General features: G+C 46.0%; 1 protein-coding gene across 5 annotated transcripts in view; it reads right to left on the bottom strand.

Annotated features, from left to right (window-relative positions):
- SCRN3 (secernin 3) overlaps positions 1-22,632 on the bottom strand; it is a 933,307-nt gene that overhangs the window by 819,257 nt on the left and 91,418 nt on the right. For all 5 annotated transcript variants that reach the window (XM_069616243.1, XM_069616246.1, XM_069616247.1 and 2 more), the window contains one exon: positions 22,085-22,255. In XM_069616243.1, coding sequence (XP_069472344.1) covers positions 22,085-22,255 — 171 coding nt within the window. The remainder of the gene's footprint in view (positions 1-22,084; positions 22,256-22,632) is intronic.

Raw genomic sequence — 22,632 nt, 5'->3', positions numbered from 1 at the left:
AAATGGTAAATAACAGAATTTCCACTGGATTATACTAATAGCCACCAAGTCCTGCACTAACCATAATTGAATGGATGACTTGCTGAATGTGAAGAACCGTGATGCTCCAATTTGAATCCAAGTAAAAGAAAACAACGACAAGGAAGGGAAGGTTAGTAGGACACTAATCCCGAACGGAATGAGGGCTGAACTAGAGCCGGGATGGTGCAGTCTGGATAGCGTTCATTGTTCAAATGCACAAAACATAATTCGGTATTCTCCAACATGGAATGATGTTAGGTTCTCACTCAAGTGCAGTCCTTTATTCACCTTTGAATATTAAAGTGTCCAAACTAATCTTCCAATGAAGAACACAGCATAAATTAGGAACTCAAACCCCACTGGGTTGTAAGGCAGTTTCACCCAATGGAGTAAATTATAACAAGTAGCACTTCCGTACTTGCGGACGTAACTTGGGGAATCCAATAAGGATATTAATAAATGACAAAGTCTCGTACCTTCGAACTGCCTCCGCGGTTGGAACAGCCTCTGGAAGACCGCCGCGTGGAATGACTTGCAGCGGGTTGACACAGCCTCTGGAAGACCGCCGCGTGGAATAACTTGCAGCGGATAGTTCAAAAAAGGGAAGCTGGAGACGTTCCACGTTAGCCGAGAAATTGTAACTGAAGACAATGTGGCCGGCAGGGAAGCTGCCGCAATAAATAAACGTACTGTGGAAATGCACGCGACCAGTAGAACCTTCACGTGGAAGAGGAGTAACAGAAGTAAACCGCCGGAATGAAATAATCCGAATTAGCTGAACAGGATACTCCGGGAAGATGAAAGACAGCAGTTCGGGAGTGACCGAACGCTCCGCGTGGAAACTTCAAACAGAAGCAGAGAGCGTTCAGAGGAAAGGACCTAAATACGTGCCCTAGACACGTGACTGGTCCTGTGAAACAAAGCAGTTTCTTCAATACCGTTCGGCAGGAAGTTTACAGAACAGTCTCCATTTAGTATAAAAGGGTTTGGCTGCTGTTCTAAAGGCATAAGGATTCTTGCTACCATGCCTCACAGTTGAGTGCATGACAGTACCATCCCCCAAAGGCATCTCTACACCCCTTTTTGCAATCAATCTGCAAAGTAACAATGGAGCGTGAATGTTAGCCAACAGTTCCCATGTTCGGTCCTCAGGGACATAACCTTTCCAGTCAATCAAATAGTAATGTTTGCCCTGACGTATTCTCATGTCCATGATCGATTTCACCTCGTATTCATCGGAACCTTTGACTTTTACCGCTAAAGGTCTAACAGGCAATCTGGTTTTTGCATCACATGGTTTGATCAATGAAACATGAAATATAGGATGCACTCTCCATCTAGCAGGTAGCTCCAGACCAACCGCTACGGGATTGATAAGTCTGTTAATGACAAACGGACCAATGAACCGTGGAAGGAGTTTTTTCTTGCCAGGTATCTTCACATTTTTTGCAGATAACCACACTTTCATCCCAACCCGATATACGGGTGCAGATGTCCTCTTGGCATCAGCGTGATGTTTGTTGGTCCGTTGAGAATGGACCAATTGTTGTTGAACCCTTGTATGCAGTAATGTTAAATCTCCCAGAGTGCAGTTTGACGCTGGATTGTCCGACGTCAGGTCAGGATCCAATGGAATAGACCTAGGATGTTGCCCATAAAGAGCAAAAAACGGAGTAGTACCAATGGATGAATGAAGAGAATTGTTGTACGCAAACTCCACTGCTGGTAACATAGACAACCAATCGGACTGATACTGCAAACACAGACATCGTAAATATTGTTCCATGGTATTATTAGTTCTTTCGGTTTGTCCATTCGTTTGAGGATGGAAAGAGCTAGACATTCTGTCATCAATCAGTAGAGCAGAAGTAAGCACCTTCCAGAAATGAGACGCAAACGGAGAGCCTCTGTCAGTAATGATGATAGATGGTAAACCGAAAAATCGAAAAACATGTTGTGAAAACAGATCTGCTAGTACTGCAGCAGTAGGCAGGCCCTTACATGGTATAAACAGGGCAAGTTTGGTTAAGTAATCCACAACAACCCATATGGTGTTAAAACCACGTTCTAGCGGTAACTCAACCACGAAATCCATAGAAATCATATATCATGGTTTATGAGGTACGGGTAGTTTTTGCATCAACCCCATGTGTTTGCAGGCCGATTTTTGCACTGAGCGCATACGGAACATGAATTGACATAATCGATCACGTCTCTGGACATGGTAGGCCACCAACACCATAGTTTCAGTAGTTCAACAGTCTTCTTTTGCCCTGGATGAGCCGCCATAAATGAGTCATGTCCCCAAAGTATGGCTCTGGAACTAATGTCTTCTGTAGGAAGATACAAGAGTCCTTGCATAAATGGGAGACCCTTTTGGATATCCAAATTCTGTAATTGTACTTCCTGCGGGTGAAGCAATACCCACTCTTGTAAATCATGTTTTAATGAAGACTGGGCAGAACAGGTACAAACAACATGATTTGCCACTAAAGGATGGGGTTCTGTTCTGACTTTGTCAGTTCCCAAACGTGACAATGCATCCGCTTTGATTACTTCACGTGAAGGACGGTAAGTAATCTGGAAGTCAAACTGCGAAAAGAACGCATGCCATCTGGCTTGACGTGCAGTTAAACATTTCAAGGTCTTGAAAGCTTGGAGATTCCGATGATCCGAATATATCGTCACCGGATGTTTGGCTCCTAAAAGATGATGGTGCCACTACTGTAAAGCGTCTTTGATTGCTAGAAGTTCTCTTTCCGTCACTTTACAATTGCGTTCATTTGGATTAAGCTTGCGTGAGAAGAAAGCCACAGGGAGCTCTTCCTTGCTGTCTGGGCAGATTTGAGAAAGGATGGCCCCTACTGCAATATTAGAAGCGTCTGCCTGTACATAAAATGGTAGATCGATATCAGGATGTTGTAAAACAGGAGCAGTGGTAAAGGCCTCCTTCAAGGTTTCAAATGACCTCTGTGCTTCCTTGTTCCAGGCAAGACATTTTTGAACTGGTGAGGGCTGTTAACAGCACTACCGTCTGTGAGAGGGACTTGATAAAGCGCAGGTAAAAATTGGCGAATCCCAAAAAAGACTGCAAAGCTTTCGTATTGTTGGGTGTTGGCCAGTTCAAAATGGCCTTAACCTTAGATTTACTCATGCGTACCCCAGTACTGGTAATGTCATAACCTAAGCATTCCACCTCATGAGTATGAAATACACACTTTTCAGCCTTCACAAACAATTTGAGCTCTCGTAGTCTACTTGAGTGACATGACGAATATGCTTGTAAAGTAGTAGACTGTAGTCGTAATGCAGGGTTCACAAGGTAGGATTTATTGCTGTGTTAACCTTTCTACCAGTCCCTCATAATAAACAACAAAACATGCTTAAATGTGGCTCAGCAGACTTGCTCGGAAAAAGGGTGAATCAATTCAGAGTTCGCATGAATGTCCCCTTAACCTTTGCTCCTCTTTGAAAGAAAAATAATCAGGTCACATAAATTCCTTTCCCCGGACACTAGCTTTCCATTCCTTCGCCAGCTGTCCAAATTGGGTTTAAAAAAAAAAAAAAAACAAACAGAGAGGGTAAACCCACGGAAACACTGTCCCCTGAAAATGGTTTACGGCCAGATTTTCCTTGTCAGTGAATCCGCTTCGGTAGGGTTTCCCCGCGCTGCCGCTCTTCGAGCCTCTCCTGGCGGAGAGTCTGCCTCTTGATAAGGATCTCCGCGATGCCGCGCCTTCAGCCTCCTAGTACGCCCAATGTACATCACCTGGGCATTCCTCCCACTTCTCTGTGGTCTCCGGCCAGTGCTGCTGCTGTAATGAGACACCTGATGAGTTTCCCGGGGCTTCTTTTAACTCATGCTTTGCTCCTCCCCTCAGCTTCCACCCGCCTTTCCTGCCCACTTCCCACACCTGCAGCCAGTTTGCCTTCACTCCTCCACCCTGCTCCATGCACTGTTTGTCCATCCCAACCTGTACTGCTATGGGTGTACCTGTCACTGTACCGCATGACAGGGCTGTATCTATACGGCTTTCCTTTGTTCATTTTATCTTTTCCCCCGCCTGGTCTCCATTTCCCGTGGTGGTTTACGGGACATGTAGTTGTGTTCTGTCCTGCTGATATAACTTTTTGGGGGCTGGGTCTGAAAGTTAGAATGGGGTTGTCTTTTATCTCCATTGCCTCTTTGATCTCTTTGACCTCCTCACAGTGCTCTTGGAGTGATTAAGAGTAAATGAGGATATCATCTAAATAGATGACCACAAACTGGTCTAGAATATCTCTGAAAATGTCCTTCATAAAGAACTGAAAAGTAGCGGGGGCATTGCATAGTCCGATTGGCATAACAAGATAATCAGAGTCCATATCAAGTCTTGAAAGTGGATTTCCATTCGTCACCCTCACGAATGTGTACCAGATTGTATGCACCTCCGAGATCCAGCTTTGTGAAAATGACCGATGAGCCCAATTGGTCTAACAACACACTGATTAAGGGTAATGGATATTGATTTTTACAGTGATATCGTTGATGGCTCTGTAGTCAATGCATGGTCTAAGATCTCCCTCCTTTTTCGGGACAAAAAAACAGTGGAGAGGCTGCCAGAGAGTGTGAGGGGCGAATGAAACCCATCTCAAGTGCCTTATCGATGTATTCCTTGAGAACTGCATCTTCCTTCTGAGTTAAAGAATAAACATGTCCTGTGGGAACCTTAGAACCCGGAAGCAGTTCTATTGGACAGTCGTAAGAACGATGGGGTGGTAAATGTTCAGCCCGGCCTTTGTCAAAAGCATCCAAAAGTTGTGGTTCTCTTGTGGAACTTGAATGTCAGGTGAAAACACAGCTCCAATAGTGGAAGCTGTGTCCAATGGAGCAGCAACAGATGACTCTCTGACCAATTCCTTTTCTTTGAAGCAATGCTCATTGCAATATGAGGAATGATATTGTATCTGACCTGACTTCCAATCAATGAAAGGATTATGAAGGCTCAACCAAGTGATGCCAAGAATTAATTTATACTGAGGTGCTGCAATGACATTGAATACTACTTCCTCAGTATGTCCATTGCATTGAATCACCTCAATGGGAATGGTTTCTTTAGTAACCAACCCCGAAGTAAGAATAGAACCGTCAACTGTGTTAACGGTTTCAGGTATCTTCTTAGTCACTGTGGGTATGGCAGCTTGTTTCAGAAAAGCCTGATCAATATAATTGTTAGTAGCTCCTGAATCAATCATTGCTTGAGTTTGTATCTTACCACTGTGGAAGCATAATTCCACTGTGATTGCAATGGGAGCAATCTTACTGGAGTCGACTTTAATACTCGGTACAGGGACCCCTACTGAGGCCGAGTCTTGGCGTTTCCCGGACGCCGATATGGTTTCTTAGGACATGCGGCCAGCAAATGATCTGCAGAACCACAATACATGCAGAGATTGTTCTTTCGTCTATTCTCCCTTTCTGCATTCGAAAGACGCCCACGTGCGGCCCCTATCTGCATGGGTTCTGGGTCACCAGGAGCCAAAACTGGCAGATCAGACCGTGCCATTGAGGGAAAAAAGACTTCTTTTCTCCCTTATGAGCGTTTCTGCGAGCGTCTATTTGTAGGTTGAGATCAAGAAGCTCAGTAAACCCTGCAGGTACCACTGGCACAGTGGATATGGCGTCTTTAAGATCCTCAGACAGCCCTTTGTAAAAAAACTGCTGCCTTCTTCTCTTCAGGCCAACTGGTTTCGGCAGTTAACTGATTGAATCTTGCCAGATAGGACAATAAGGGTTGAGTTCCCTGCTGAAGGCTCAATAACTCCAAATCATTAGATTGAGTGGCATATCGCATGTCGAATACCTTACTCATTGCTTCTAATAAAGCGTCACAGTCATAACAATGGACTGTTATTTTCCAGCAACGGATTCGCCCATGCTGCCGCTGTGCCACCCAAATAAGACAACACAAATGCCGCCTTGGTGGTTAAATCCGGAAATGAACTTGGCCGACACAAGAAATGCAATCAGCACTGGTTAACAAACGTGCAATACATTTTGGGATCTCCAGTGAACCTCTCTGGTGGAGCAAGAGGAAATTGAGTAGGCATCAGCACTTGTACTGATTCCCTTGGAGGTAAAGATGAGCCTGAAGCCGAAGCGCCGGTTGCAGGAATCCCACTACCTTGTTGCGGATATGCACGCATTGAGTCCTGAAAGACATCCATGCGATGACGCAACGTGTCTTGGGCATTTATCATCTCATTCCGCAGATCTGCTACCAGCCTAGTTAAGGCTTCCAGAGGATCTACTACCTCCATTGCTATGGCTTCTGATTCTGACATGCCACCCAATTAAGCACTGGTAACTACAACCACCAAAGGATACGTGTATGATAAGAAAAAGGATACACGAAGGATCTGTGTCTTTTCTTCTCTACCTTCAGTGACGAATCCTCAACGAAGAATCCTTTCCCCCGATTCTACTCACTGCATGAAGTAATATACAGCCAGAGTGAAGAATCAATTGAAAGGATGAATAACTATGCACAGTCTCCAATCTGTCATAAGAAAACAAATGGTAAATAACAGAATTTCCACTGGATTATCCTAATAGCCACTAAGTCCTGCACTAACCTTAATTGAATGGATGACTTGCTAAATGTGAAGAACCGTGATGCTCCAATTTGAATCCAAGTAAAAGAAAACAACGACAAGGAAGGGAAGGTTAGTAGGACGCTAATCCCAAACGGAACGAGGGCCGAACTAGAGTCGGGATGGTGCAGTCTGGATAGCGTTCATTGTTCAAATGCACAAAACATAATTCGGTATTCTCCAACATGGAATGATGTTAGGTTCTCACTCAAGTGCAGTCCTTTATTCACCCTTGAATATTAAAGTGCCCAAACTAATCTTCCAATGAAGAACACAGCAGAAATTAGGAACTCAAACCCCACTGGGTTGTAAGGCAGTTTCACCCAATGGAGTAAACTATAACAAGTAGCACTTCCGTACTTCCGGAAGTAACTTGGGGAATCCGATAAAGATATTAATAAATGACAGTCTCGTACCTTCGATCTGCCTCTGCGGTTGGAATAGCCTCTGGGAAGACCGCCGCGTAGAAAGATCTGCAGATGGTAGTTCAAAAAAGGGAAGCTGGAGACGTTCCGCGTTAGCCGAGAAATTGTAACTGAAGACAGCGTGGCTGGCGCGGTAAATAAACGTGCTCTGGAAATGCACGCGACCAGTAGAACCTTCACGTGGAAGAGGAGTAACAGAAGTAAGCCGCCAGAATGAAATAATCCGAATTAGCTGAATCGGATACTCCGGGAAGATGAAAGACAGCAGTTCGGGAGTGACCAAACGCTCCACGTGGAAACTTCAATCAGAAGCAGAGCGCGTTCAGAGGAAAGAACCTAAATACATGCCCTAGACACGTGACTGGTCATGTGAAACAAAGCAGTTTGTTCAATACCGTTCGGCAGGAAGTTTAGAGAACAGTCTCCATTTAGTATAAAACGGTTTGGCTGCCGTTCTAAAGGCATACGGATTCTTGCTACCATGCCTCACAGTTGAATGCATGACATCCTTTTCCAAGACAGCCAACATGGAAAGGGAAGGCAGGGCTCCGTACACAGCACCTCTTCCCTTGCCATGGCAGCCTGCAAACCCCTATGAACATATTACCACAAGCACTTTTTTCCCTTTCAAACCTATCCTACCTTTGAATAACTTTACCACGTAGCCAGTCCCAGATAGACATAGCCACTTTAACACAATTTTTCGTCCCTAGCGGTCATGGCCTGTAGCCAGATTGTCCATGTCATGACCTTATGCCATGACCCAGACAATCTGGCTACTGCCCACGGCCGCAGGCTATACCACAGTCACCAAAAGGTATAGGACTATTTTTTGTACCTACATTATGACACTTGTCAAAAAATAAAACGCAGGCACATTTGCAAAACCATGCTTTAATGTCCTTGCCAATGCTCCTCACAAGTTTGCCCGAAATCGGCCCATTTTTTTTTTTTAAATGTCAAAATGTATGTACATACAATAGTCATATAACTTAGCCCCCAATTGACAAAATCCATTCAGTCTTTACACAAACATTGAAGGTTGGGTCTATAATCTCTCAACACATTTGTCCACATTCGTCAAATAGCAAAAAAGTTATAAGCCATCTAAAAATGTTGAGACCCCCCCTCCTCTAATTTCACCCCCTCTTGAGAAAATCCCAAACGTCAGAAAACCATTTATATCTAGATCCAAAATCGTTTTGCCAAATGTTGTGCAGATTCGTCAAATGACACCACATTTATATGCCTTTACAATATTGTGGGACCCCCCCACTCTAATTTTGCTGCCTCGTGACAAAATCCCACTAAACTTTGCAAACTCATCCAGGGTCAGGTCAGGAATATAATTGCAAAATTACATGCAGTTCCATTAAGTGGCGCCAAAGTTATAAGCCATTAAATAACTGATTTTTACCAAACCAGTAATGCAGAGGTATCCGCGAACTTTCACAGGACTGTTCGCGGACGTTCACGGCGAAAAACACTTGTTTAAAAATCAGTTATTTAATGGCTTATAACTTTGGCGCCACTTAATGGAACTGCATGTAATTTTGCAATTATATTCCTGACATGACCCTGGATGAGTTTGCAAAGTTTAGTGGGATTTTGTCACGAGGGGGCAAAATTAGATGGGGGTCCCAAAATAATGTAAAGGCTTATAAATGTGGTGCCATTTGACAAATCTACACAAAGGTTTGCAAAAAGATTATAGATCTAGATATAAATGTTTTCGTAAAGTCTGAATGGATTTTGTCAAGTGGGGGCTAGGTTATATGACGATTATATGTGCATCATTTGACACTTCAGAAAAAATAAAACATGGGTGGATTTCCAGCAAACGTGTGTAATGAGCATTGAGAAGGACCTGAAAGCATGGTTTTGCAAATGTGCCCGTGTTTTATTTTTTGATAAGTGTCATAATGTAGGTACAAAAAAAAGTGATATACCTTTGGTGACTGAGGTGTAGCCTGTGGCCATGGGCAGTGGCCAGATTGTCCGGGTCATGGAATAAGGTCATGGTCCGGACAATCTGGCTACTGTCCATGACCACGAGGGACAAAACATGGGGTTAAAGTGGCCATGTCCACCTGGGACTGGCTTTGTGGTAAAGTTATTCGAAATTGGGATAGATTTGAAAAGGAAGAAAAAGGTGCTTGTGGTAATATGGTCAGAGTTCTCTTTTTTCCTTCTGCAAGCTGCCATGGAAAGCAAAGAGGGGCCCTGTATGGAACCCCGCCTTCCCTTTTTCGTCCCGGTGTAGGAAGAAAAATCCTTTTTTTTTTTAGCACCCTGGGTTCCTGCTTTGGGAACCTAGGGTGCTAATGGCCTTCATCCCCCATTACAGGGGCAGGAATGGGGGGATAATGGTCCAGAGATCTCGTTATCCACCCTCACTTCGCTAGGGCTGATAACTTGGGCTGCCAGGCCGGTGTCCGCTGTTCCATCCCTGGAACGGAGGATAAACGCCACAATATTGCCATTAGCATAACACAAAATGCAAATGGAAATGTTGGAAAATCGTATTGAGTCTATGTACTTTGCTGAGAAATATAAAGTAGATGGAGTCTATAAGTTTTTTGTTAGTTCTATTTTTTTAACTGTGAAAGGTGGTTCCTAAAGGAACATTTCTTTTATTGTTTTTGGATGCTTTTTTTTTGGCAGGAGAGCTTAGAACGAAAAGTGGGGAGGGAAATGACGGAAGAGGCACCAAACACTAATATGGAGGGTCAGGTGGACAGGGGAAAATGTTGCGCGTGTGTTATGGCATTAGCCGATTCCATTTTAAGATAAATAGCAGTTTTGCTAAAAGTACGTAATATGTACTAGATTGTTAATGGATGAGTAGGAATAGGTGTTGGAGCTGTGCAAGGGAAATTTTGAAGTTGAAAAATCCTAGATCAGTAGAAAATGCAGTTCTGAACTGTCTGCGAAGCACGGATCTTATCGTGAAGTGCGGACGGGTTCTCAGAGATGTCATGCCGCGTGCCAGCATATGGTCATGTGGCACTGTCCGGAAAGTCCGCAAGTCAGATGTTCGTAGACGTTATGTTTAAGTTGCACTAATAAAAACCTATGAAATTCAATGAAAAAAACGTTGTTAAGGGGACGTTATGGTTAAGTTGCACTAATAAAAACCTATGAAATTCAATGAAAAAACTTTGTTAAAAGGGGCGTTATGGTTACAAGTAAAACCGAAAAGCCCCTGAAAATCGCCAGTTTGGGTAAGCTAAGCAACCATACCTCGCGCCACCACCGTGCACTGCTAAGAATAACACCCATGACATCAAAGATGACATCACGGATATGATTGATGACATCACTGATGACATCACATGTCTATCCCCTTCTTTTTTTGTTCACTGACATATCTAGGCCAAGTGAGTTTATTCACTGACAGGCAAAAACTTAAAATTCAAAATGTATTACATTTGTAGATGTTGCTATTCTCACATGTTCTTACATTAATTTCCTTAGAATTCAATCTCATATTATGATGCACATACGTAGGGGAAGAAGCAGGCCTAAAACAATAGCAATCATTTGGTCTAGGAGAATGAGACCGGTAAGTTTCTGCTGCTTCCCCGTGGCTCTAGTGGTCTTCTCTTGGCGGCTCCCCAGCTGATCCCTTTTAGTGAGGGAGTCTCCCATTTCCCTTAATCCCTTGCACCATGCTGGCCCCAGCCGACATCGGTCTTCTTGGTTCCCCCAGTGAGGGAGACTCCAGCTTCCCTCAGTTCCCAACAAGCTGCTGGGGTTCAAGGGTTTCCCCCCTCTTTTGGGAGGCTCACTGGATTTCTTGGTTTCCACAGGGATGGAGACTGCAGCTTACCTTAGTTCCCCACAGTCAGCTGGGGTCAAGGGTTCCCCCTCTCTCTGGGTAGTGCAGTGGTCCTCAGCCCCTTCTGTTCCAGCACAGGATTCTGGTTCCCTGGATCTCCAGGGAAGGCTTGACAACATATCCTGGTTTCCCTCCTCCATTTCTACTCTAGATGGACCAATCGGAAACCAGCAAGCACTAGACTGTACCTTGCAGTTCTCAAAAGGTGATCCTCATGCTTCAATGCTTCTCCCTCATCACAGTACTGCTCTTCTGGCTTCCTTGTGGGTCAATGGAGTACCTTCTTATCAGTACTAGGAAGTGGATCCTTACTTCAGTAACGCCTAATCTTCCTCGTCCCAGTACATTCTAGGGAATTGCTAAAATGACCACAACTCATAAGGCTATTAGGTAAGGGGTTGTTCTAGGTATGCAGGAAGGGGGTCTAGAGTCAGGTAATTGGTAGGAATACCACATTCTCTCCATCGATGATGGTCGTCCCTAATCCTACAGGGGAGCCTTCTACCCAGAGGCGTTGCTGGGGGTGGGGGGGCTGAGGGGGCTATAGCCCTGGGTCTTTTGGTTGTAGCCCGGGATAGAAGCTCAGGCGCTACAACCAAAATGCTACCTAGCCCTGAGTCCCGACATTAGCTTAGCCCCTGATCTTTTTCCAACCTAGCAACACCCCTGCTCCTACCCATGTGATCCTACCGCCCCAGGAGGACTATCGGGTAGTGGCATCACCTCCCTGGCCACATGCGAAGGGGCTGCCCCTAGGGAAGAAGGGACGACATCCTAAGATGCAACACAATGTTTTAGTTGGGATGACAATTGTAAGGACAGTTTAAGTTACTTACTTGTAACTTAAGTGGTCTGGCAAGGATTCACATGCTCATGAAAATTCTCCGTTGTCCGGCTGCGAGTCCTCGGTAAAAGAAAAAAACTGTTTCACTTTCACTTTAAAACTGTATTTCTCCTCTAAACCAATCACTGTCTTCTGGGTCATACTGCCCCCATCCAATGACAGTCCTCTCCCTAAGCCCTGCCTCTGGCAGCCATCTTCAGATTTGGTAAGCATGTAAAGTGGCAGTATGACCAAGAAGAGCCGCAGAGGGGCCAGAGGGATGGGTCGCATGTGAATCCATTCCAGATCCATGCAGGAGAACAATAGTTACATGTAAGTAACTTGTTCCCTCTCCAGCATGGGGTCTGGCATGGACTCATGTTCATGAATAAGGAATGCACAGCAGTACAACATTACACAACCACAGGAGGTGGCAAGGCTCAACAGAAGCAATTAACACTTACCCTTGGAACAGTGACTCACCTCAAACAGGTTGCGTAGCACTGCCTGGCTGACTCTGGACTCCTCTCTGGAATCCCTGTCGATGCAGTAGAATTTCGTGTAGGTATGTGTGGACCTCCATGTTGCAGCCCTGCAGATGTCGAGTAGGGGCACACCAGACAGGAACGCCATTGTCGCAGTGATCGCTCTGGTGGAGTGGGCTCTCGGATGGCCCGGCAGAGGCCGGTTAGCCAGCCGATGACAGTGCATGATGCAGCCGGAGCGCCATCTTGAGATGGAAGCCTTTGACAAGGCCTTCCCATGATTCACAGGTCTAAAGTTTACAATTGGGAAGACTTCCAAAAACTCTTTGTGCGTGCCACATAGAACTTCAAGGCACGAGCAACGTCCAGCGAAAGCAAGGTCCTCTCTGCCAGTGACAAAGGATTCGGAAAGAAAACAGGCAACACCAAAGGCTTGTTGAGACGGAACATTCGGCATGAAAGTGGGGTGTGTGCGCAATACCACCCTTCATTCATGGAAAGTCAGATACGGCTGCTTGCAGGATAGGGCCTGGATCTCACCCACCCGTCTGGCTGAGGTGATCGCCACAAGGAATACCATGTTTCACGAGAAAAACTTAAGTAGGCTTGATGCATAGGTCCCAAAGGTGCCCCCATGAGCCTCGTCAGGACCACGTTGAGTTCCCATGCTGGGGCAGGTACCTTTACCAGAGGGAAAGATCGAAAAAGCCCTTTCAGAAACTCCTCGACGAGTCTGTGGGACCACAGCGAGGATCTTCCTGGGATCTGGTGTAGCGCGAGATGGCCGCCAGGTGTACCTTGATAGATGCGTGAGCCAGCCCAGCTTTTGCCAAGGAAAGCAAGTATGGAAGAATATGTGGGGCCGTGACCATCAGAGGGGTAGCCTTCTGCGACCAGCACCACATAGCAAAACGCTTCCATTTATGGCCGTAGCACTTTAGAGTCAACAACGCCCTGGCATTTGGCGAGGACCTCCTTGCAGTCCGCTCATAGCTCATAACCTCCAAACTCTAAGGCTGCAGGAGCCATGCCGTCAGGTTCAGAGATCCTGGGTTGTGATGAAGGATTGCGCCTCTATCCCTGGTGAGCAGATCCAGAAGTACCGGCAACTTGACTGGAGGCGACACTGACGGGCAGAGTAGGTTTGGATACCAAATCTGCCATCCTGCACCGACACTGAGTGGGTTGATCACACGTAGCAGGAGAGGACATGGGGGGAAAGGCGTACAGAACCAGACTTACCACATGAAGGAGAATGCTTCCCCTATGCTCCTCGGTTGGTGGAATCTGCTGGCAAACTTCTGGCATTTTGAGTTTGCCGCCGTGGCAAAAAGACTGATCGGAGGTCTGTCCCATTTGATGAACAGACGGGCCGCCTGATCCTGACGAAGTTACCACTCGTGGCAAGAGCGCAGCTCTCTGCTGAGGGAGTCGGCGATGGTGTTCTTGATGTCTGCCAGGTGGAACGGGACGAGGAACATCCCCTGTCAGATAGCCCAATGCCACACATCCTGAACCTCCTAGGAGAGCGCTGGGGATCAAGTGCTCCCTTGCTTCCTGATGTACAACATGGTGGTGGTGTTGTCTGTGACGATCCTCACCACCTTGCCTCTCAGAGACGGTAGGCAAGACTTGCAGGCCCAGAACAATGTAATGCTAGGATGTTGATGTGCATGTCCTTCTCCTCCTGAAGCCACAGACCTCTGGCGTGTAGACGTCCAGTGTGAGCTTGCCAACCTTCCAGAGAGGAGTCCGTGGTGACAGCCTTCTGGTATGGCGGGGTTTGAAATCCAGTGCCCTGAGCAAAGTGCAAGCGTGCCTCCAATCATCCGCACCCCCCAATCACTTATCGCCCGCTGGAACTCCTCGTTGAGGGGGATCTTTTCCACAAAATTCCCAGACACTTGTATCCAACATGCATCCAAGAAATCCTGTAGGGGTCGCGTCTGCAACCTGCAAGAGACGGATGAGGTAGATGCAGGACGACCATTCCCAGCAAAGACTGGATGGCCTGAACCGTGGCAGTCTTCGCCAACAACAGCCGCTGCACCGTCCCTTGAATGGCTGCTACCCTCTGCTCCGATGGGGATGCCAGGCAAGCCACTGTTGTGTCTGGCTCCGAGGAACAGAACGTTCTGCGATGGCATTATGAAGGACTTTCGGATAGCTCACAGAGAACCCCAGCTCTGTCAGTAGCCGGACAGCCTCCTTTGTTTGCTTGTCGGCCAGTTACCCGAGCGAGCTCGCATCAGCCAATCGTCCAGGTACGGGTATATGTGCACGCCCTGCAGACGCAGAAATGTTGTGAACACCCTTGGGGCTGATTTTAAGCCGAAAGGTAGGACCTTGAACTGGTAGTGTTGGCCTTGAACTGCGACCGTAGGAACTTTCGACGTTTCCTGTGGATGGGGACATGGAAGTACGCATCCTCTAGGTCCAACAACGTCAATAAATTCCCTTCCTCCAGTGGGCTGAGCATGTATTACAACAGGGCCATCCTGAATTTTGGTGATTTAAAGTACTTGTTTAGAAGGCGCAGGTCCAGGATGGGTCTCCAACCCCCCTGTCTTCTTTCTGACCAGAAAGTATCTGGAATAGACTCCAGAGCCCCGGAGCCGTTGGGGAACGAGCTCTATCACCCCTTTCCATAACATGGATCACACTTCTTCCAGCAGCTGAGGGATGTGCTGCTCCTGACGGTGAACCAGTGGAATAAGAGGGCACCTGCGTTGGAACTCCAAGGTGTGTCCCTGAGCGAGAGCGTCAAGCACCCATCTGTCGGTGGTGATCTTCCACTCACTGACAAACCTAGTTAGCTGGCCTCTGACTGGGGTGCACAAGTGAGGGCCCCGACATCTAGGATGGTTCAGGCTTGCTTGGGCACAAGACCCATGTGGGCTACGGCGATGCTGACCTCTCCTACCGTAGGCCTAGGAGCGATCACTGTAGGCGTCTTGCATGGAGGATTGGGGAGGCTGCCTTTACGACATGGAGTATTCCTTGGATGACCTGCTCGAGAGATGTCGGGCAATGATGCTGCAGAGTGCCAAGGGAACATGCTCTCTCCGTGTTTGTCTTTATGGCTTGAAGGGATTCATCAGCAGCCTTCCCGAACAGATTTTTGCTCTCGAAGGGCATGTCCAGCACCTTCGCATGAACGTCCTGGCAAAGGTTAGTGGCCTTCAACCATCCCTGCTGATGAAGGCAAACTCTGTTTCCTACCTGTCGGAAGCCTGTATTGGCGATGTCCACTGCCACCGCAATGGCATGGTTCGATGCCACCTCCCCTTCCTGAAAGAGTGAGAGAGCCTTGGTTTTCTTGTCGTCATGGAGGAATTCCAGGATAGGGCCCAGTTTGTACCAAAGCTCCTGGTCATATCGGGACAAAATATCAAGAGCATTAGCCGCCTTGATTGTGGATGCCACTGTGTAGATGACTCTCGTCCCCATGGTGTCCTTCTTCCCCTCGTTGTCCAGGGGTTAGGGAGGTGGGGGGGGAAGGACTGATGATATGGAGGCTGGGTTGGCAGACCATTTCTTTTGCGGGTGGCGCCACTACTGAGTCCAGCGCTGTTGTGACCTCAAGCATGTCAGTGCGCAGTCCGGAACCCTGTAGTTGTTCTCCAACCTGTCTTGTTTGGTTGGAGCCATGCATTGATTTTTCATGAGGGCTAGGCCTTCCTCCCAAATGTCATCCAAAAAGGGTGCCGCCATGATAGTTTCCTCTTGGATTTCCGTCACTGATATAGGAAGCCCTTCTTGGTTTCCTCAGGCACCAGCTGGAACAGCTCGGATGCCCTGGAGATCATGGAGTGGAATTGATCTCACCTCGTCTGGTGAAGCGCCTCTATGAGGGGCATCTAGGTGCAGTGATTCCCGTCTGCCGGGACAAAGTCCTCATCGTCGTCGGTTTCCGTGGCCATCTCTGTACCAGTGTCCATGTATGTATCCGTGTCCACTGGTGGAGTCGGGTCCCGACGGGGCAGAGGAGGCTGAAGCAGTGGCATGGGATGGTGCTACCTCTTCTTACGTGGAGGCTGGTCAGAGGCCTGCGGTAACAACAGGTGCTGAATCTCTCTGCGCTGTAGGGACCACCCTCATCTGGTTAGTACCACCTGCTGTAGCGGTCACCCCGAGGATGTAGACAAAGTGGTCGACGGAGTCTTCGGCTGCACCTGAAGAGCCAGCTTTTTGGCCTTCCTCTTACTCCAGCCTTTGTTTCTCTGATTTGTCCCGTAACTTGGCTGGGGTAGCGGACTTCCTCTTTAAGGAGGAACCATATGGCAGACTGGCTGATTAGGCGGATGGTGATCGCGGACTATCCGACCTGTGACCCGCATCAGCAGTGAACCCCGGTGGAATGGGCCTTGCAGCTCTTGGCTTTCTCTTGGACCCCCCCACTGATGGGGGGCCCTCAAAGGACTTCAACCTCCTCCTGTAGGGAGACCGCTCCTCTGGCAGACCGATCCTGGGTGAAGCATGACTCTGCGCAGGGAACGGGTCAAGGGCCTTGTTCAAATATTGCCATGCTGCCAGCCTACTATAGCTGTCTTTCTTCGAGAAGCCCGGGCATATCTCGCACCCATCCTCGTTGTGGTCTGGGTGCAGGCAGTACAGACGCTTCTGATGTTTGTCTTCCACGAAGACGTTCCTTAGCCCACATTGGGTGTAGAGCCTGAAAAGTGTCCTTCCTTCTTTTTCTCCTTCGTCATGGTCGGAGGGCGCAAAGTAGGCCCAAGGGGCTTGCAACTTCAAGGACAACGGATCCCCGTTGTCAGCCAATGAAGACAGGAGCACACAGGCAGGGATGGAACAAAAAAAATAGAACTTTTCCGTGAAAGAAAGTACAAAATAGCTCTGAGAGCAACTCGAGGACTCCCAACACTGAAGCATGCAGTCAAAATCTGAAGATGGCTGCCAGAGGCAGGTCTTAGGGAGAGGACTGTCATTGGATGGGGCAGTATGACCCAGAGGACAGTGATTGGTTTAGAGAAGACAAACAGTTAGTGAAACTTTATTTTACAGAGGATTCCCAGCCTGACGGGGAATATTCATGAGCATGTGAATCCATGCCAGAGCCCATGCTGGAGAAATGAATTGTTAATGCTTACATTTGTATCACTATTTTCTATCTAGCCAAATGTATGTTATGCTAATGTCTAAATCGTATTGACATTGTGGATATTGTTCTATGAATACTACACAAGTGGCTACATTCTTATTAATGACATTAGATGTTTACTGTACACACTTGTATGTTATAATTGTAAAGACATTCAATGCTACTGCTTACAATTGTAGTAATATTTACTATCTAGTAATATTTATAGTACGCTGGTGGCTTCATTAGAATTGAAATGTTGTATATCGTGCCATCATCAGTAAGCAAGTGGCTATTGATGACATTACATACTACTGCTTACATTTGTATTCACATTTTCTATGTAATGCTATTTATAAAATTAATGTGGTCAGCGAAGAACGATGGTCTAGAGGGTTGTCCATAGCAATGCTTGAGGCTAAGATTAATTCTGAACCTTCCAGCCATCAACTTTCATTTTTGTCAAGAAATGGAGGCCATTTATCAAATTCTGAGATTCTAAACTGTGAAAAGAAAGAGGCCAAAGTGATCAAAACTAGCTAAACAGAGAATGTGACAGAATTAAGAGACAAATCATAAATTCAGGTTCACTGGGGTTACAGTTTAGTGTGATCCGTATGAAAACCTATGGGATGCGATAGAACCCTCTCACAGTAACCACTTTCATAAATATGCTGTAACTGTTATGTAATAAAGAGCTCAGTTAATTTCCGCATCTTTTGGGGTTAAGGTTTTCATCACTTCCTCTATTAATGGGCCTTGCATATTATTAGGGAGAATTCTCATAAATGGTTGATTTCCCTTACCTAAAGAATCCCCCAACAGCTTTGCTGGATTTCTAGGATTTATTTGCTTTCACCTGGTAAGAGTGTGAGCCTTTTTTCCCAGTCTTACCTGTATTTTGCTATGTGCATTTCTACTCTCTGTGATCTTGGGCACTGGAGCCTCACCTACTCCATGTGCACCACTTTTTGTGTGTGTTACACAGCACCTTCAGTGTAGTGACACAGGGTTGTCTTTGAGACTTCCCACTGACTCCATTTTTCTGGGGCGGACTACTGTCCCCCACAAACAGGTAAAGTTGCCATTAACTTCATATAGTCACTTGAAACCACAGACCCAGTCCACCCCATCTTACATGGAGTATTGGAAAGAGTTAACTCTTACCCGTTTTTGTCTGTGCCTCTTGGAGCCTTGTTTTGCTCCCTTAACATTAAGACTTGGCGGGTGGCAGTGGAAGGTACCCTAAATGTTTTAACGGGGTTATCTTACATAACGTGGTAATGTTTTAGGCTATTATATTAGCCTCGAACATAAAACCTGCTTGACCATATATGTTTTATTTTGGCTCCGGCTGGGTTTAGTCGCCATTTCTTTTTGTTAAAGACTTTCTCGTGTGTTTCTCTGCGCGCCAATCCGGGGATGACTCCTTTCTCCACTGTCGCTTTGCGGGCTTCTGCACAGAAGCCCTCCTTAAGGCGCCTGATAGTCTAGGTAGGCAGGATGTGAGGGAGGATCTTCGGACCCCTGCCATGGGTTCCCTTGGTAACCCTAGTCGCACTCTTGTCTGATTGGCTAAGGGGACTGGCCTTGCCAGGCCAGGCACCCTGCTGTGTGATTGACAGCCAGGCTGTATGAATGGGGGAAAACTGCATAAAAAGCAGGTCTCTGGGACTGGAAGAGCAGAGTCGCCACTGGAACGAAAGAACCAACGAGGAACTGGAAGAAGAGGACCCCTACAATGACTGAACCGCCCGGTGAAGCCCTGCTGCAGGTCAGAATCTCCAAATCCGACGACAGAGAAGATCCTCCAGGAAACTTCTTCCCTTGAGCTGGTGGGACCAACCAGTTTTCCCAAACTACAAGCCAGGACCCCTCCTCTGGTCGAATTCGCTGTACAGAGCTACAGTGGGTCGGATATCCAGGAAGGTCGGACCCTGCTTGGGTTTTAAGGAGCGCACTTTTTTTTTGTTGTTTGGAGCTGCTGCTGGTTTCTTCCCTGGGTAGTGCAGGACCCTCCAGTCTACCTACTTCAAATCAGTCCGACAGTCGCTTCAGGAACCGTGAGCCTGCAGGAACTACCAGGAACATCTGCCTCAGCTACAGCCCCCTCTCTCCGTTTTAAGGTACTGTGCAAATCCGGTTGTGCGTTTCGCTCAGCCGCGTTGAAAGTGTTTGAAATCTTTCTCCAATCCGAGAGCTTGTCCTTCTCTTCTCTTTGAACTAACTTTTCTACCAACCAACCTCGTCCGGAATCTGTGCCACGAACTTTACCGTGAATTACCCTGAACTGTGTGATCTTGAGCATAAGACTTTTGACCTATTGACTTTGGCCCTAAGCCTTTTCTAGCTGATCTCCTCACTGTAGTCTCCCTTGTTCAATTGCTCAGAATACTTACCTTTTGGTGTTGCCTAATTTCTAATAACTTTGTCTTTCCCTCCCTTCTAAATTGCGGGAGTGCCATTTTGCTCCCACTTCATTTTGTGAGCTTAACTTGTCTGGAATTTAAGGGAAGTGGTGTGGTGTATTTATGATTGTGATTTTGACCTTGCTTAGAATAGTGAAATGTTATACAACTGTTGAGTAAATAAATGTATGTTCTTTTACTTAGAAACCTTGAGTCAGCGTTTGCCTGAATCATCGTAATTGCAGTCCTTTGTGTAACTATTTGTACTGCTCACTTACTCTGGAGATAGGTCTGGCTGCTCCGCTACTGCTACCACTATAACTGTGTAGTACAGGCTTGTACCAAAAGGTGAAACTATACTGTCACTTGTCTTAATTGTGTGTGGTGTTCCCAAAGGGAACACAGACAGTTCTCAGTCTCACTGCGCTGAACAGTGCAATAGTGATAGGTGTTCCAAGTAATTCAAAGAAGGAGGGATTTCTCATGAGTCCAATGAGTTTAATAACGAAGTAGCCTGACACGTGTTTCGAGTCATCACCGACTCTTCATCTGAGGCTAAACATAATGCACAACATAATGATGAACAAAAATAGTACAGTAACGTAACAACGTAACAACTGTGATTGCTAAAATGCAGCTACCCAAAGTGCCAGAAGAAACCCAAAACGCAAAAGCATGCCGTACGTGCGCAAATAAGAATGGGCAAAAGCTAAAAATGTAATTTCTCTAAACTTAATTGAGATGTGCTGATGCACTAATTAGAAGTATCATAGCGGAAAGGGGGCCAGGAAAAACCATTTTACCTGTGCAATGCTGCTGAACTGAATGAAATGAAAGTAAGCCCAGACCATGAAGATAAAAAAAGGACTATTTAAATGCACAAGGTATTTTAGAAAATGGCCGATTAGGTCAGGAAAGAAAACCGCCATATTGGAATGATGGAAATGAATTGAATACCTCAGGAGTGAATTTGCCCCAAACGCTGCAAAAAGGCAGAGATTAACCTGTTCTGAATTTTAAAATGAGCAGGGCTAAAATTCCACAAAAATGTATATAAAGTGCGTTTTGGCCTACCTGCACTTGTGTTTGCCCTTTTGGTTGAATGCCCTTACTAATGTCCTTTTCAATTTTGTATTGATTTTTTTCACAATGGACGACTTTCATTCAAACTGTTTATGTTGTGCTGTACTATTTTTGTTCATCATTATGTTGTGCATTATGTTTAGCCTCAGATGTAGAGTCGGTGATGACTCGAAACACGTGTCAGGCTACTTCGTTATTAAACTCATTGGACTCATGAGAAATCCCTCCTTCTTTGAATTACTTGGAACACCTATCACTATTGCACTGTTCAGCGCAGTGAGACTGAGAACTGTCTGTGTTCATTTAGGTTCTTAACTGTGGGTGGCATCTGGCAGTGCTCCCACACCCCTCAGCCACCTGCAGCTTTAGTGCTTCACTAATTTCTTCAGTGTACAAGCGCTGTGGACTTTGACTTGTTCTGCCAAACCTGTGTGTCCCTTCGTGTTCACAAAGGGTACTGCATACAATTCTGCCTAACACATATATAGAGAGCACTGATGGGAGAACAAGCTCAACATCGATTATTGCACTTTGCAAGACCCATCTGTGAAAATTCTCGAAAGCATGTGCTTCTGGTGGCAAGTGGGGTTCCCCTTCTTGGGCGGTCTCATATTGTAGGGAACTCAAAATGAGAACTTCTAGCACAGATTTGCAAAAGTGCATATCTGTCCATGTAAACAAAAATGTGTGGAGTTATACAAGGGCCCCAGTAAATATTTCAATTTAGAAACAAATCTCCCACTTCCTAAAATGTTGATATTTTCTTTTTATATCCCTGTTGTCAAACCTTTCAAAGAGCACTCTTCTGAACACTCCCATGTGACTGGCCTTGAACACGCAGCCATTAAAACATCTTCCAAATTAAAGTCAAAGCAATTAAGTACAGGTCTGGGGGTTGATCTGGATCAGGATGTGCCTGTGGTTTTGATATCCAACAGAGATGATAGCAGGGAATTGATAATTATCATGGCACAGGGTGACAGGTTACTTCTGGATGCCCAGGAGCTGCTTGAAGCTCCTGCTTATACAATCTTAATTTCGAGCACTGTGCATTTGTTTGTTCTGTTCTGGACCCTAGCAGTGACCGAACAGCACGTTAAAAAAATATAATAATAATAATACATATTGGACTTTTACATCTAGATGGACCACAAACAGCATCCTTGAACAAATAAAGTAGGCAGTTACGGTTCACGTCTAGTTATGTCTACCAAATAAATTACAAGTTTACCACCAAACGCTTGCAATTCAATTCTTGATTTACCTCAAGTTTGCCTCCTGGCTCATGATTTTTTGAGGGGACATAAAGGACCTCTTGCACTTCATCATCTGGCCGGTCTGAATTTTTGCCGAAAATAACTCTGTTGCCGACTGTTGCTGGAGGTAGAGCCACAAAAGTATCACAGGAGCAAGGTTCCATGTTTTCAGGAAGCACCTTAAAGCATATTTGTAAAGTCATTAAGGTGTTTTTAATAACAATACTCAGAGCGAGTGCAATTAATATATGTTGAAATACAATATGGTTCAATATAACGTTTTCAAAGGTTTTAAAGGACTGCATTCAGTGTACATATTAGAGATGTATTCATTCAATGCTTACATTCATAAGTAAAAGTACAATCAGAGTTATAATCGCTATGGTACAACAAGCGACGCTAAAGCATGACATGTTCCCCATGTAAGCGGTCTGGGCTTCCGCTAGAGAACCCCCCCCCCTCTTATCCTCTGAAGTCAACTCTTGGCCTAATCATAACCAGCCTTAACTATGTACAGCGAGTAACAACTGCAAAAGCGATCTCTAACGTTCTGCAT

Source organism: Ambystoma mexicanum, chromosome 9, assembly GCF_040938575.1.
Source record: "Ambystoma mexicanum isolate Mex_15411 chromosome 9, UKY_AmexF1_1, whole genome shotgun sequence".
In the NCBI taxonomy this organism is placed as follows: Eukaryota; Metazoa; Chordata; class Amphibia; order Caudata; family Ambystomatidae; genus Ambystoma; species Ambystoma mexicanum.
The sequence above is the reverse complement of the archived record's forward strand: the minus strand, read 5'-3'. Positions and strand labels throughout refer to the sequence as shown.